The sequence below is a fragment of the Anoplopoma fimbria genome, chromosome 19 (assembly GCF_027596085.1).
Source record: "Anoplopoma fimbria isolate UVic2021 breed Golden Eagle Sablefish chromosome 19, Afim_UVic_2022, whole genome shotgun sequence".
NCBI lineage: Eukaryota > Metazoa > Chordata > Actinopteri > Perciformes > Anoplopomatidae > Anoplopoma > Anoplopoma fimbria.
Genome location: NC_072467.1, coordinates 875346 through 890420, shown reverse-complemented (window position 1 = coordinate 890420; position 15075 = coordinate 875346). Strand labels below are relative to the sequence as shown.

The 15075-nt window shown below is 38.3% G+C and overlaps 3 protein-coding genes across 3 annotated transcripts; 1 reads left to right on the top strand and 2 right to left on the bottom strand.

Moving 5' to 3' along the window:
* The first annotated feature begins 214 nt into the window (after nt 1-214).
* zwilch (zwilch kinetochore protein) lies at nt 215-5016 on the top strand. The gene is made up of 18 exons (XM_054619519.1): nt 215-326; nt 429-471; nt 573-665; nt 1355-1548; nt 1654-1844; nt 1974-2053; nt 2126-2281; nt 2436-2507; nt 2597-2690; nt 2784-2836; nt 2924-3026; nt 3128-3207; nt 3299-3455; nt 3610-3638; nt 3718-3854; nt 3952-4047; nt 4507-4622; nt 4731-5016. Exons 1-18 carry the CDS (start codon nt 277-279, stop codon nt 4817-4819), a joined length of 1833 nt encoding a protein of 610 aa, XP_054475494.1. The 5' UTR covers nt 215-276; the 3' UTR covers nt 4820-5016.
* Nucleotides 5017-5116: 100 nt separating this feature from the next.
* Nucleotides 5117-9378, bottom strand: lctlb (lactase-like b). Its single transcript, XM_054619467.1, has 14 exons — nt 9252-9378; nt 8981-9141; nt 8792-8879; nt 8581-8690; nt 8355-8483; nt 8106-8201; nt 7953-8007; nt 7691-7852; nt 7331-7608; nt 7117-7243; nt 6816-7015; nt 6633-6696; nt 5697-5741; nt 5117-5524 (listed from the first exon to the last, which is right to left on the bottom strand). Exons 1-14 carry the CDS (start codon nt 9376-9378, stop codon nt 5409-5411), a joined length of 1758 nt encoding a protein of 585 aa, XP_054475442.1. The 3' UTR covers nt 5117-5408.
* Nucleotides 9379-10680: 1302 nt separating this feature from the next.
* On the bottom strand, nt 10681-13086 carry snapc5 (small nuclear RNA activating complex, polypeptide 5). Its single transcript, XM_054620616.1, has 4 exons — nt 12910-13086; nt 12607-12734; nt 12440-12520; nt 10681-11254 (listed from the first exon to the last, which is right to left on the bottom strand). Exons 2-4 carry the CDS (start codon nt 12694-12696, stop codon nt 11069-11071), a joined length of 357 nt encoding a protein of 118 aa, XP_054476591.1. The 5' UTR covers nt 12697-12734; nt 12910-13086; the 3' UTR covers nt 10681-11068.
* Between the last annotated feature and the right edge of the window lie 1989 nt (nt 13087-15075).

Below are 15075 nucleotides of genomic sequence, written 5' to 3'. Positions count from 1 at the left end.
CGCAGTACGACTGTAAAGGCCGAACTATTTTCTTAGTAACATTTTCTTTCATGAAATATTATTTTATTAAATACATAATTTTTTTTTTACAGTTAATGTGTGGTGAGATCGTATAAACACTTTTATAACTTAATTAATTATTTAAATTAATTATTTTTAGTGATAAAAACGATGACCTGTGACCTCATGACGTCACCAGCCCCAGTGAGCGCCCGGAAGTCAAAACATCACTTCTTTATATTACACACATGTTATTCTCTCCTTTATAAGTGTGCAATGGGCTCAAAGGTGGTATCCAGTGCCAAGGAGTTTTATAATATTCTTCGGTGAGTTTGCTCTTATGTTATTGCTTCAATAATCACTACATATATATATATATTTATTTATTTTGCCAAGGTAAAGTTTATGTGTTTGTGTTATGATCGAAGGTCTCTTCAAGTTGAGGAAAGCAACGATCCATGTACATATGAGGTAATTAAATTGCACCGTAAGTGAAGTCTGTCGTATTATGTTGTATGTATCTGTGCTGCACCGTAATTAATTAGGCTGTTTCTGTATCTGATGTGTTTTAGGAGGACATCCACATATTAAAAATGAATGCAGACAGAATCCCTGTGCTGAATATGTTCTGTGGCAACCAGCCAGTCCTCATCTGTGAGAAAGCTGTGAGTAAAGTTAATGCTTTGAACCATTGCATGTAGTCAGGGTGTCTTCAAGCCCTTTACATTACATTACAGTCATTTAGCAGACGCTTTTCTCCAAAGCGACTTACAGTCAGTAGTATGTTACATATCATTCACCCATTCACACACTGATGACAGGCTACCATCAAGGTGCCACCATCAGACTCTAACTAACATTCATCATCCAGTCCACACCGATGGCCTTCAGGAGCAACTTGGGGTTAAGTGTCTTGCCCAAGGACACATCGACTGCCGAAGCCGGGTATCGAACCACCGACCCTCTGATTGCCAGTAACACCGACCCTCTGATTACCAGTAATATTACACATATTACTGGTAATATGGTCATTTAATAAACATGTGGACGTTGTCTTGCATTTCAGAAATCTATGATTTCTTGGTGTTTGGGTCTTGTGATACATCATTACTTATGATTTCAACATGCTAATGTTTGTTTGGGATGGTGCACATTCAGTTCATAGATTAAATGAATCATTCCACTAGTCCTGAACTTCAGTTACATTGCCATATTTGTGTATTACAACCAACTATTGTAAAAGCAAGGGATATAAATCAAGATACCTGCAGGTACCCCTTTTCTCATACAATTATTAAAACATCTCACTAATGTTCACCATTGTACTGTTTTATTTTATTTCTTGTTTCTCAAGGTAACAAAAATGTATGAACCTGATGATCAACCAATGGCTGAAACATCAAACTGCGCTGACAACGATAATGCTGCTGCTGCTGCTGATGATGATGATGATGATGATGATGATGATGATGATGATGATGATAATGCTGATGCCAATGCTCTCCAGACAGAATTGGGACCACAGCCACTTACGCTCATGAAAGCAAGGTGACCAACTAAGAAGTTTAACACTTCATCCAAATGAAGCAAGCAGTGTACCTAATAAGCTGTTGATGACAATCAAAATAAAAAAATGTCTTTCTTTTTTTACAGGCAGTTGCTGTCTTGGTACACATTATCTCAAAACGCTAATGTGTCAGCTGTGGACAACAACCCCGCCTTACAACCTCTATGGGTGCGATGTGACATGTCTGATCCAGCTGGAACAACCTGGTTTGGAGCGGAAACGGTCTGCATGGGCAATAAAGTGTCTGGTGTCAAATTATACTCTGTTACATGCAAAGGTATAGCCCAAAGGCTTTCACTAATTCATCTTTAAAACATTATCAGGATAGTGAATAATTTTTTTTATTTAACTCCTGTGTTATTTTTAATTTCTGGCATTTATTTTTATCTAACTTAAATTGTGTTAGCCTCAACTGTGGACAAAGGATCTCTTATAACCTTAGACGAGCTTAAACAAGAGCACAAGAAAAGGCACCACCCATCCTCGGTGAGTGTGCATCCTTTCTTGTAAGTCAATTTAAATGAATGTTCATTCACTTACATCCGTCAATGCTTTCAGATGGCAATCAAAGGCAGTGCCACGTTCAAATTGTTTGGCTCCACTGTTGTTGAAAACACCATGATTGGGTCACAGAGTAGTGTGACAGTGGATTTCAAATGGAGCCATGTGGAGAGCATCCTTGAGACCCCACCCCTGTCTTCTACAGCCACACTGGTAAGTACCAGTTATTCACATTCTAAACATACTCTTTCTCTACCATAAATACTTCTATAAATGTATATTTTTATTTTTATTTTGTTATACCATTTAAAATAAAGAATAAAGTACAATTTGTGTACTTGCCTTGTTTATCTTTGTTCATGTGCAGAATATCAAAATTGCAAGCGGGGACATGAGGAGCCCAATGTACGTGATGTACAGGGACCTGGAGTTTCTTCAGGTTTGTGTCCCACAGTGTTCTGACATGAATGGCCGTGAGCATCAATTCACAAATAGAAATCTAAATATATCAGATTCCTGTTATTTCAGGCTCTCGCTGATGGTTTGAGATCTGGTGAGACTGAATGGCTGGAGCCTTTGGAAAGCGTATCAGCTGTAAATCTGACCAAGGCCTTCCTAGAAGGTATCTCCTTTGTTAAATCAATTGACATTTGTTATGATTTAATACTTGCAGTTAGTAAAGAATATTAATTTTCTTTTTTCATTTGTCTTTCAGAGCTTCAGGATACTGCAAAGAAACTACAGGACCAGACTCCCAAAACAGCTGAAGTAAGATAGGATAAAGGGAATTTCCCCAAATTCATTAATTTCAGAATAAATGTGGTAGCTTTCGTGCTTCTTTATCTTTTCTTAAAGACCACACAGCCGAAAAATGTGACGGAGACTCACATTTTTAACTCTTTCTTGGAACGAGGTGATTTGGATTTTGTTGAGCAGCTGTGGGTTCGGATGAGAAAGAGTGAGTCAGCTTCTCTATTAAGGAAACCAGGATTCACTTGATTTAGCATTACAAACAGACAGTGACAAACCATTTTCCTCCATTTTGTTTTATCCTTACAGGTGTGACTTCATATCAAGACATAGGAGACTGCCTGAAATTGGTCACGGAAGCTCTAAGATACGGTGACGTCAAACCCTGGGTATGAAATGATGCAGCACCTTAAAACTGTTCATTGCTGAGAAAAGATTGACGGTTGTGTAAAGCTTTTTGTTTTGTCTAACTTCCTCTAGATTCACAGAGACAGCAGCAGCTCCCTCAGCAAGCTCATCCTGCAGTCTTACCACCAGCAGATTGACCATGTGTCTCTCACAGGTGTCACCCCCATCCACATGCTGCTGGAGATGGGTCTGGACAAGATGAGAAAGGATTACATTAACTACCTCATCGGTAACCTCCTAAACATCACTCTGAGGCTCTGTATAAATCTGTCCTTTACATGTGATTCAAAGTTTTACAGTAATATTTAACCTCAGTGCATATGAATCATTAGGCACAAACTTTGCTTATATATTCTACTATTTGTTCTTCATTTTTTCCTCAGTTCAAGAATTGACAACTCTTAACCACTTGGTAAGACTTTTTTTTACCTACAATTATTTTGTAAGGACTGTTCACTAAATATGCTAAGTTTAAATATTTTACTCCATAGTGTTATTACCTGAGCACAGAGGTTGATCTGCAGGAGCAAGTGATCCGGCTCAGCAAACTGCACCACCTGCTGGAAATAATAGTGACGTGCAGTACTTTCCTGGGTTTGCCCTACGACCGGCTCTTTCTTCTGACACAGTAAATCAATTTGCCTTTTTTCGCCAATAATGTATATGTTTGCAAAATGTTCTTTCCCAAAGATGACATTAAAGTACAACATTTAATTTCCCTTTAGATCCTGTTTGCAGCACTACAAAACACACCCATATGATGAGGAGCATGAATTCAAACTGCAGATCAAACCCGCACTGATCAGCAATTTCTACCAGAAGTAAGGAAAACAAACCTTTGCACACTTACTGCTTCATTACAGCCAAAGAAAATGGTAAAATAAATTGAGATGTTTGTCTTTACATTCATGTTTTAACACATAATAGTAATTTGTTTCACCCAAAAGTGTGTCAACAAAGTGAAACAGAAGGTAGGAGCAAGGTAGTGCGAGCTATTTGTACTTTGCATCAGGTATGATTAGATGAATTCAAAAACGTACCTTTTTTTTTTTTTTTTTACAGAAGGAAGTCAATTGTATACAGATGTATTCAGGGGGTTTGTTGTGTTTAGTATTTTGGGAAACACATTTGCTTCCACACAGTTCTTCTTATGTAATCATGCGTGTCTGCCTGTGATTCAAGCCCTTTGTATCCTGTCTATTTTTTTAATCACCTAAGTGCCACCTCTGAAGTTTAAACAGGGGCTATCAGCTTATCCCTCATGTTCGTGTGTTCCACAGAGAGCAGCCCGCCCTGTGGGGGGCTGAGGTGTCCAGTGGCAACGGTTCTCGTGAGGTCAGGACATCCGTACAGCTCAGTGACAGACCACTGGTTGATCATGCTATCTTTGAAAATGGTGATTTATGCACCACTCAAACATACAATACATGCCCTATAGTTACAAGTGGTTATTATACCAGGCATGTATAGATAACATTTTTTTCTTGAACTGCTCTTTCTTTAGATTACTCAAATGAAACCGTGAATGGGGACAGTGAGGATATGGCCTTGTTCTCCACCATGGTGTGCTGTAGCCTCGTCAACTTTGCGTGAATTAACACAGAGGCACCACTTAACAACAAAGGAGGTTTTTATTGTCATTTTTGATATCCTCACCATCAATTAAAATGCCAGAAGAACTAGCAAAATGACCTCATGCTACACCACAAAGTATATGTTTCTGTTAATATACTGTAATTTTTAAAAATGCTTTGAATAAACTACTTTCAATCTGTTCTGTGACACTGCCATGGGTTTTCTAAATGCATCTTTATTATCACATTTGTTGATTTGTTTCATGTTCAATATAGGAGTAGAGTTTTGGCTGAACAACTCAAAACACAAAGTACAATAGATCACAAGGGCTATTTGCATTGGTGTTATTTCACAGCATTATTGTAATAAGAAAATCCAATATGTAGCTGGGCTATCCACACTGTGTGAGTTGCTGGTACTAAACTTATTATAAAAGGCTAAACAAATGTTTTAGAAGCAAACACTGTATGCACATCAAATTAATGAAGTCACTAATTATCTTGAAATTCAGTTCAAATAATGCATTTATGTTCACTCATGGTCCATTATAGATATTATGCACTTACAATATGTATTGATGTTTTTTGATTGTAAACATGCACACTGTCTAGTTCCGCCTCCGCAGTAGGAACATAAGGAAGACGGCGCTGAGTAAAATAGAGAGTGTGCAAACCGTGGGAACAACAATCTCCGTTACCATCTCCATGTGGCTGGTCAACGGGTCTGAAATGAAACCAAACACACACATTAACAAATCAGCAGCATTATTATGAAGTTCAGATGAGCTCATGAAGCGCGTGATGATGCACAAGCACAGCACTCAAAGGGTTAATATCTTTTTCCTAAATCAAATCATCCTTTATCTGATTTATAGCAAGCATGATTGATTCCTTACCATGTATAAGTCTTAGAATATTGGCAGCAGTACTCCGCTGTTCCTCTAATAAAAAAAGAGAAAGTGCTCAGAGTTGATTGACAACACTTTAACCCTTTGAGAACTGACTGAAGCTACTTTTGGAATATTTCATAAAGCAGTATTTTCACCGCCAGATAACTTTTAAAAATCAAATCTTCTGAAATGTTGTTTATTATCACCAGACATCGACCGGCATGGCTGAATCATGTTCCTTTACCTCATGTTGAGATTTTTTGTTTCAATTTAATTCTAATATATCCGACAGTTTCACTGGTAAATATATAATCCTGCTTTGTGAAATACCCCGTGGGCACAAATCCACGTTTAAGCTTTATGCTTACTGAGTTTTTGACGACGCTGCTTGCAAATTAGATTAAAGCACACTAGTAAAACTTCAGAAAAATAAACACATAGTTGCACACTGTACACAAGGAGTACAAGCTAGTTTCAGAGGCATGTCTTAGTGTTAAACCGCAGAGGCTTAATTTTGTTAGTCAGATTTAATACAACACATCACAAAGCAACAACAACAAATTATTATGATATTAATAGACGACATATACCCTCAAGTTCTAAACTTCATCATGCACTGGCCAAACCTTTGGCATTTCTGCATGTTCCTTGGATTTTCTTCTAGCTGGGAGGGGCAAACAAAGAAGATATCTCAGATATTCTGTTAGAGATTTTGTTAAATGTGTTTTATTCTTCCATCATTCTTTTTAGCTAACAATTTGTTCATGTGTTTTTACTGAGGTGCAGCTACAAATATTCAAGTCAATTCTCGATCTAACTTGCATTTAAGAACTATTGGCAAGTTTTTGATATTCAGGTCAGAATCTTTATTTGTTTACCCCAGCTAGTTGTTCACCACTGATCATTGATAAATATGGACGGGGATGTTCTAGACGAACTCACCTGCAGCTAGGAGCTGGTTGCTAGAGGAACAGGACTCAACAGCCTTCCTCCTCCAGTTCTCAACCTGCAAGGATTTACAATGCAATCGCATATCATCACACGATATATCGTGACACAATAGAGCATTAACCAATTAATCTTAATGTTTGGGAGGAATAGTAGTGACCACTTTATGTCTCTTACCTCTCTCTGATTGGGAAATCCATTGGAGCTGATGATGCGTTTGTAAAACTGGACAGAAGCTTTGGCATAGCGGGGCTTGTTTTTGTTCCTGAAGTCCACATAGTACAAGCCAAACCTCTCAGAGTAGCCTTCATCCCACTCAAACTTGTCCAGCAGTGACCATGCGGTGTAGCCTTTCACATTGACTCCATCTCTGATAGCTGAGTGGCACCACAGAGAGAGAGTTGATGGCAAAAATTGGATCGGACTTTGAATAAATTTGCTTAAAATGACCAAACAATACATGTATGAGCTCATTCACCTTTCAGCATCTCATTGATGTAGTCTTTATAATACTGTATCCTCCAGTCATCACACAGCTCTGTGCATAACATCTTCTCAGAGACTCCATTCTCCGTCACATAAATCATTGGGTTTCCGTACTGAGACTAGACGGGGAACAAATGCAATAAGTTGCCTTTATGTCATTTAACTAGGGCTGCCGTGTGCTAACGTCACTATTCAACATAAGTCACCTTGACAAAGTTGAGCAGACGTCTGAAACCCCATGGCACGGAGTAGAGCCACTCCGACCCGGGGTCAGGCCATCGCGGGTCAACAAGCTCAGCCAGGTCACGGTCAGTGAAGTAGCTGCTGCTGCTACGAACTACTGGGTTGTTCTTCTGGGTGATGTAGCGGGTGGTGAAATGGCCGACGCCGAGGAAGTCACAGGTCCCTTTGATGTAGCTCTTCTCTTGGGGGGAAAATGTGGGCAGGCGGGACGTCCCGAAGCCTTGCTGGACACTCTTCCTTCCTGCACACACAAGCAATGAATAGTCAATTCCCCAAAGACCAATGTCACTTCAAGATTAACAGTTTAATTAAAACGTATTTACCGATGAAGTCTTTCATCACTTGAGGGTAGTCTCCATGAAAGATGGGTGTGGCAAACCAGCCCAGGTAGAACTGGACATATCTCTCAGCTGCTTCAATGTCTTTCTGGTTGCTGATATCTACCGGCTCTCCCCAATCCCCAGACAGAGAGATGCCAACCATACCTGCAGACGTGGACAATAGCTCTCAAAACTAAGACAGACAGTATACTGTTGAAAGGCAAATGTAGAATTAAGTTACTTTCAAGAGTTTGACCTTGTTTACCTTTTTGTTTCCCCCTCCATTGTGTATCATAAGTGTGCCAAACTTTTGCATGTGCCTAGGATAAAGATTATTATTTTCAGTATGATGTACGTTCCAGTTCAAAGTGGCACATTCGTTTTTTTTATTACTGAATACATATTTGCATTGTCCTACCTTGATTATGTGATGGGCGGCTTTGTATGCCCCAGTTCCTCTCAGCCTCAGTCCAGGAGCATGCTCACCGGTCTCATAGCCTTCAACTGCCACAGACTGAAGCAGGTTAGCAGATTATAGAGTATTAGTTTGATAAGAGTACTTATAACAGTCAGATACATATGAGTCCAAGCTCTATAATGAAGATGAATCATTTGTTACAAGGCAGGTGTGAATGTAAAACCTTCAAATCCTTGATTTTGAACCTACCCATGGATTGTTGAAAGTCATCCAGTACTTGATTCGGTTGCCAAATCTTTCAAAGCACAGGTTTGCAAATTCATTGAAATGATTGACCATGCTTATATTCTGCCATCCGCCATATTTCTCTTGTAAGACCTAGAAAAAGCAAAGAGTACATTAACACGATAGAGAAGAATAGTGATGTTACGCAAAAGTTCTTAAATTAGGGATTATCATTGTTTTGCATACCAACCTGTGGAAGATCCCAGTGATACAGGGTAACAATGGGAGTGATCTTGTTCTCCAACAGGTGGTCGATCAGCTCATTATAGTACTGTACTCCTTTTTCATTTATATGGTCAGCTGCAAATGGTATTTAAGTGTTGTTAGTGAAAGCTGTTAACAAATTAAATCATATATGCCAGTTCAGTTCCAAAAGGCTTGAATTGACAGCAGTTACTTACACTTTATGCCAGTGGGGATGAGTCTAGGCCAGGATATGGAGAAGCGATAGTGGTTAAGCTTCAGCTCCTTCATCAGAGAAACATCATCCTGTACAACACACATGCAATGGAGTGAAATATTCCGATTTCTATTTGACCCCCCTCTGTTCTCTCTATATGTCCCAGACACATCACACCAGATCAGCCCACCTTCACTTTGTGGTAGCCCTCACAGGAGGAATCCCCGGTGTCATTTTGTTGGATTTTGCCTTTCTTATGACTGAACACGTCCCAGATGCTCAGTCCTTTTCCATCTTTGTCCCAGGCTCCTTCTGTTTGATAGGCTGAACTGCCGGCACCCCACGAAAATCCTTAATAAATACATAAATGGCAACAACCAGATGACCAGCTCTCAAATATCACCAAATTAGTAAAATGTACTGCCTCTATCCTACTGAGCAAAAGAGCAGGTTGTGTTTACCAGCTGGAAAAGTGCCATAATAGAAGGAGCTGTGGCTGTTCTTTGTCCGGTCGAAGTCCTCAGCCGAAGACAGACACAGCACCAGCACAAACACATGACACACACCGAATGCACAGCGGGGCAGCATGGTACTCCTGAGCCTGCAGCACAGTCACTGTGTGGTTCTGCTCCAGTCCCTCACTGTCGTTTGCATATACAGAGAACTATTTAGCATTACCTCTTTATCACAATAACAACACATTTACACTAATTTTAACATTCTGTCTTTTAAAAAATATATAAATGTTTTGACAGTAAAATGTTTTAATAGCCACTGTCATCAAGCAGTGTGAAAGCATCCAATATGATGGACTACAGGGGGTCCCACATGCCTTACACAGAGCCAAATACCCCTTTTCAAACTCAATGGAGTGTGAGCTCATCCTGCTGAGGCAGACAGATCCCATTCAAACTACGGTTTCACCTCTGTAAGCAAAGTTAATGTCAGAGATGATGATATATTTACAGTACACAATCACATGACATTGGATGAACCTTTCAACACATGTAGAGTCATAATGGGAACTTTCATTACTTCATCATTTGATAATTATGAGAAAATGAATGCTATTTGTTAAATTGTCGTGGTTGCTTCCAGGTACTCAGGAGCATATCACATTCTAGTTTTATAGTCGAATAATCCTGCAATCAGTGTGATTCTTATGTTTAATCATATAATGAAACATTGAAGACAGTTAATTATGATAAAACTGGGAATTTTAAATGAAGAAATATGGTAGACATATAACTTAAAAAGTCTAAAGACTTCCTATGAAGTATAAATACTAATTACACAGTCCTGTTAACCTTGGTTTTTTCACAGATATATCATTTATCACTTTTGTTTAAGTTTTACGACTGCAAAGGTTATTTTAAATTAATAGTGCAAAATCCATAACCATCACTCCATAACATTTAATTCACTAGGTCCGGTATATGATGTCCAATTACCTTTGTGCCTTATGAAGAATTCATTTACAGCAGGTGTGTGTGCTGAGTTCAAGCCTGGATGAATGGGAGCTCTCCTGGAACAGCAGACCATGTAGTAAGCTGAATATATCTATTGGTTCAATCTCTATTGTATGTTGCCTGTGGTAGCACCACCCTTCTCCAGAGCGGTCCCTGCTGTCTGTGTGAAAGCTGGCCTTATTGTGAGGCTCGCTGTATTGTTTTAGATGTTTAGAAAATGCTGAATGGTTTGCTGCTAGAAAGTGTTTGCACTGCATAACCCATTCGTCCGCATCAGGTTAGGACAATTTTACATAGGTATTATCTTATTTTGTGATAAAGTAAAAATGTATCACACATGAAAAACATGACTGTATTTTTGGAAGCATGTTGGAGTAAAACTAGAAGTGTACATTGAAAAGATCAATCAGATGAACCCTATGCAAAACATTTTATTTTGTGCTTACAATTATCATCTCGTACATACACACTATCTTCTTATATGGCCCAGCCATAAAACTTTAATGCTAATCCTCAAAATGCAATATATCTAGTACGCTATAAGCACCTAATAACACTGTTCTTACTGCATTTCTGTGAAACATTTCTCACAAAATTTGACACATGGATTCTAACATTGTATGTTGTGGATGACAAGCCTTGAATCACGCACAGGAGAGGGCAATGCTAAACTGTAAGTGTAACTCACTCCATCCAAATAAATTAAACTCCATAAGTGATAAACAGGTAAACAAATCAACGGATGTCCGTTTACATGTGGTTCTTCTTCAGTGGTGCAAATATTGAGGCCTCATGAATAACTGAGGATCTCAGTAATCATCCTCCTCCTCATCCTCCTCAGGCGCAAACTCAAGCTCATTGTCATCTTCTTCATCATCGTCCTCATCTTCCTCCTCCTCATCATCTTCCTCCTCCTCCATATCAAAATCTACAGCAGCATTCAGTAGCAGTTTGGTTTGATTGATCTCGCTCTCATCGTCCAGGTTAATATGAACCTGAAACAAAGAAAAGAAATAGTAAACATAAACCTGTTATAAATAAAATTTTAAAAAGCAGGAACTCTGTGTGCAAGACAAAACTTTAAAAACAGGTTATGAGAACAAGAAATATCCTTCGTCAAATATTATGCTGCTAATTTAGTTGATATATAGTTATTTGACATAAATATGGGCACCATTACGTTTTTATGACAAAACAAAGCTCAAGTGAAAATGGAAGTGCAGGTCTAGCTGGAGTAGTACATCTCTGATGACATTTTGAAAGCAATAAGCATCACATGACTCTTTTAGTTCTAGCTTCTGACACGTTCAATATTTTCACCGCCTTAAAATGAATTAGAAGTAATTTGTGTCTAAATCGTTTAATCAACACATGCAGACATATTTAGATACAGTTCAATCAGGACCATGTTTTGTATTTTAGTTTTGAAATGATGATGTATCGTGCATTAGCGGCAGAAAGAAGAGGCATTTATGATTCAGAGTTCTTAAAGAAAACAACAATTTTCTGGAAAATCAAATGAAACGATTTATAACATCATCAATGTAGTAAACAAAGTATAAATCCTATTATTTACATAATTCAATATCTTAATCGCTGAATCACACAAACAAGCTTCCTTTGAAGGCTACATATGTGTCTGAGTAATACAATGAATACAGCAACAGTCCTAAAGTGTTTTAGCCAGTGCTTTTGTGTGCACCGGAAGAATCTGATTAAATGAAGGGATTAAAAATGACATGGGGGGGTTATAATAATCAGATGAATGAAAGTGTTTACCAATTTCCTGTTTTAAGGTTATTACTTAGTATTACCTGGCTTGTGTAGAAATAAAAATATAATGATGTTATGCTGGCCAGAAAACGGTACCACCCAAGCAAGACAGAGCAACAGTGTAGAGTAGAAGTAGTGAATACATCTTCAATTCAACAAGCCAGTTTAAGAGTAAACGAATCATGAATATCTCAATGTGACAGCTCGTGACTCCTGAGCATTCAGAAGGTTCATCCATTTGTTTTTTTAATTATTTACCTGTTATTTATACTGTTATTTATCCAGCACATTGCACTGCACCTTTACTGCTTCCTTTGCACTTCTGGATAGATGCTGAAGCTGCATTTCGTATGCAATGACAATAAAGTTGAATCTAAATCTGATTGTTCTCTCTGGCAGAACTTTACCTCAGTTTCTGGGGAAGATCGTTGAGATGCTCCTTCTTCTGTTTGAGCACTAATGATGGACTTCAAGGCCCCTTCTTCAAACTGAAACACAGGAGTGAACACACAATATATATCAACCTGAAGGCACAGCAGACTCTCTCTCTCTCTCTCTGTGAACTCTCTCTCACCTTCAACCTGTTCAGCTGGTCTTGTAGCATGACTTTGATTTTGAGGAGAGTCTCCTCTTCCTTCTTCAACTCCTGCAGACGGCTGTGCATCTTTACTGGAGCTGCTGCAGTCAGACCATTCCTCAACACTGAAGACAGGGATGTGATGTTGATTACAAAGGGGATGTGGGGGGGTTAACAGATTGTACTGCTAGCTATGGAGAAACAATAAGGTTAACTTTAACGTGAGCGGTGATGAATGTTACCCACCCCCCAAAAACATAACCCTTCCCCCTCATGGAAGAACACATCTCAGGCGTTTACCTGTGTTTATAAATTATGCCTCCGGCTCCATATCGACGTGTTACTCGATGATGAACAGGATATCTTGCTTCTGACAGCGTTTGTTTTGAATTGCGGTAGCGGAGCTGTGATGCTACACACACAGCTAATGCTAGCAGCTAAAGTTTGGTTCCTGTGGCTGAGCGGTCACATCCGGACTCCGTGTTGCGTTCAAGACTGTCGGAAATGTCAAAGAACGAAAGCGGCGTCAACTAGGACAGTCGGAGCAGTGCGTTTGAATTTAACTGACTACAGTGATTTACCTGGAATTGGTAAATTTAAATATGTGTTTCTGGTCCGGATGCATTTTGATAGTTTGTTTTACGCAAGAAAGTCCGAAAGTTTTTCGTATTTCGAAGGATTTTGCTTAACACACAGCAGTATTTAAAATAAGAATATATTCATCATACTTTCGTTCCCCTGATCATTTTTTTTATATATAAATAATTGCAGTCGGAAATAATCCACAACACATGCCTTTAAAAATAATCCAGAACTCCCTTTGCCTTTAGTTCCAGAAATACGACATCATGAGAAGCACCTAAAGGTAACAGTAACAGTAAAGGGACTCTGTCGACACCTGGTGGTCAAACAGCGGTATTGGTCGTCTTGCCCTTTGATGACTGACTCTTACTGACACTTTAGGGTTGTCACTGCACTGTCCCTTACTGAATCAAAACGATGAGTCCCTTATTGAGTCAAACAATACTCTAACACATACACCTGACGTTTGAATCGACTCCTGTTCTATCTTTCTATCTTTATTTTGTTGTATAGTATGTGTATTTATTGTCTGTGTAGTTGTATAGTATGTGTATTTATTGTCTGTGTAGTTGTATAGTATGTGTATTTATTGTATTGTCTGTGTAGTTGTATAGTATTGTATTTATAGTATGTGTATGTATTGTCTGTGTAGTTGTATAGTATGTGTATTTATTGTCTGTGTAGTTGTAGTATGTGTATTTATTGTCTGTGTAGTTGTATAGTATGTGTATTTATTGTCTGTGTAGTTGTATAGTATGTGTATTTATTGTCTGTGTAGTTGTATAGTATGTGTATTTATTGTCTGTGTAGTTGTATAGTATGTGTATTTATTGTCTGTGTAGTTGTATAGTATGTGTATTTATTGTCTGTGTAGTTGTATAGTATGTGTATTTATTGTCTGTGTTGTATAGTATGTGTATTTATTGTCTGTGTAGTTGTATAGTATGTGTATTTATTGTCTGTGTAGTTGTATAGTATGTGTATTTATTGTCTGTGTAGTTGTATAGTATGTGTATTTATTGTCTGTGTCTGTGTAGTTGAGCTGCTGCAACACTTGAATTTCCCCCATGGGGATCAATAAAGGAATATAATAATAATAAAAATATCAAGCATTATTTGGTTTATATGAATGGCTGGCAGTGGGGAAATAAGTACTTTGATCAGATCCTTTACTTGAATGCACTAACACAAACGTAATACTGTATCAACAATAATAGTCCTACTGTCAGCATCTTACTGAAGTGAAAGTACAGATGTATTGGCATTAAATTGTACTCAGGTGTCAAAATGGTTATATTTATTGTAATATTACTGATGCATCAAGGTATCAAATACATTTAAATGTTGAAGTTAGGGTGAAGCTAACTGTTATAAAAAAAATTCACTGTTGGGTAGTTTACACTATAACTACATATTTTGGAGCTCATCTGTTGCAAATGTATTGTCTAAACATGCACAGTAACTAGTAACAACAGCAGCTACAACTGTCCCTGTTAATTGCAGTGGAGGCGGAGTATGACTAGCTATTATACTTGAGTAAATATAGGTACTTTTAACCTCTGAGACTGGGAATGTACTTAAAATGTGTAAAATGACAAATTATCTGCAGTTATGAACCAACAGAGAATCATGAAGCTGAATCTGCTGCCCCCAGGTGGCCAAAAAGAAAGCAGTCATTGCAGGTTCAAAGCTGTGTTACATTATGATGAACAAAATAAAAGTTTAGTCATATGGCTATCAACGGTCAATAAATATGCTCTATAGTTATTTTTGTGACTCACTTCATGAACTTGAATGTATTGGGTTTTTCTTTTTGTAACTGATTCAAATGCTGCGTTAAACAGACGTGCACAATACAACTAGAGGACACTCCTCAAGCTGACG

Excerpts from the sequence above, each read along its gene's own strand:
- zwilch (XM_054619519.1), top strand. The coding sequence starts at position 277 with ATGGGCTCAAAGGTGGTATCCAGTGCCAAGGAGTTTTATAATATTCTT. Across the intron at positions 2,837-2,923 it reads AGACTCCCAAAACAGCTGAA|ACCACACAGCCGAAAAATGT; the intron begins GTAAGATAGGAT and ends CTTTTCTTAAAG. Across the intron at positions 4,048-4,506 it reads ATCAGCAATTTCTACCAGAA|AGAGCAGCCCGCCCTGTGGG; the intron begins GTAAGGAAAACA and ends TGTGTTCCACAG.
- lctlb (XM_054619467.1), bottom strand. The coding sequence starts at position 9,378 with ATGCTGCCCCGCTGTGCATTCGGTGTGTGTCATGTGTTTGTGCTGGTG. Across the intron at positions 6,697-6,815 it reads GATTTCCCAATCAGAGAGAG|GTTGAGAACTGGAGGAGGAA; the intron begins GTAAGAGACATA and ends AAATCCTTGCAG. Across the intron at positions 5,525-5,696 it reads TATTCTAAGACTTATACATG|ACCCGTTGACCAGCCACATG; the intron begins GTAAGGAATCAA and ends GTTTCATTTCAG.
- snapc5 (XM_054620616.1), bottom strand. The coding sequence starts at position 12,696 with ATGCACAGCCGTCTGCAGGAGTTGAAGAAGGAAGAGGAGACTCTCCTC. Across the intron at positions 12,521-12,606 it reads ACCAGCTGAACAGGTTGAAG|TTTGAAGAAGGGGCCTTGAA; the intron begins GTGAGAGAGAGT and ends CCTGTGTTTCAG. Across the intron at positions 11,255-12,439 it reads GATCTTCCCCAGAAACTGAG|GTTCATATTAACCTGGACGA; the intron begins GTAAAGTTCTGC and ends TCTTTGTTTCAG.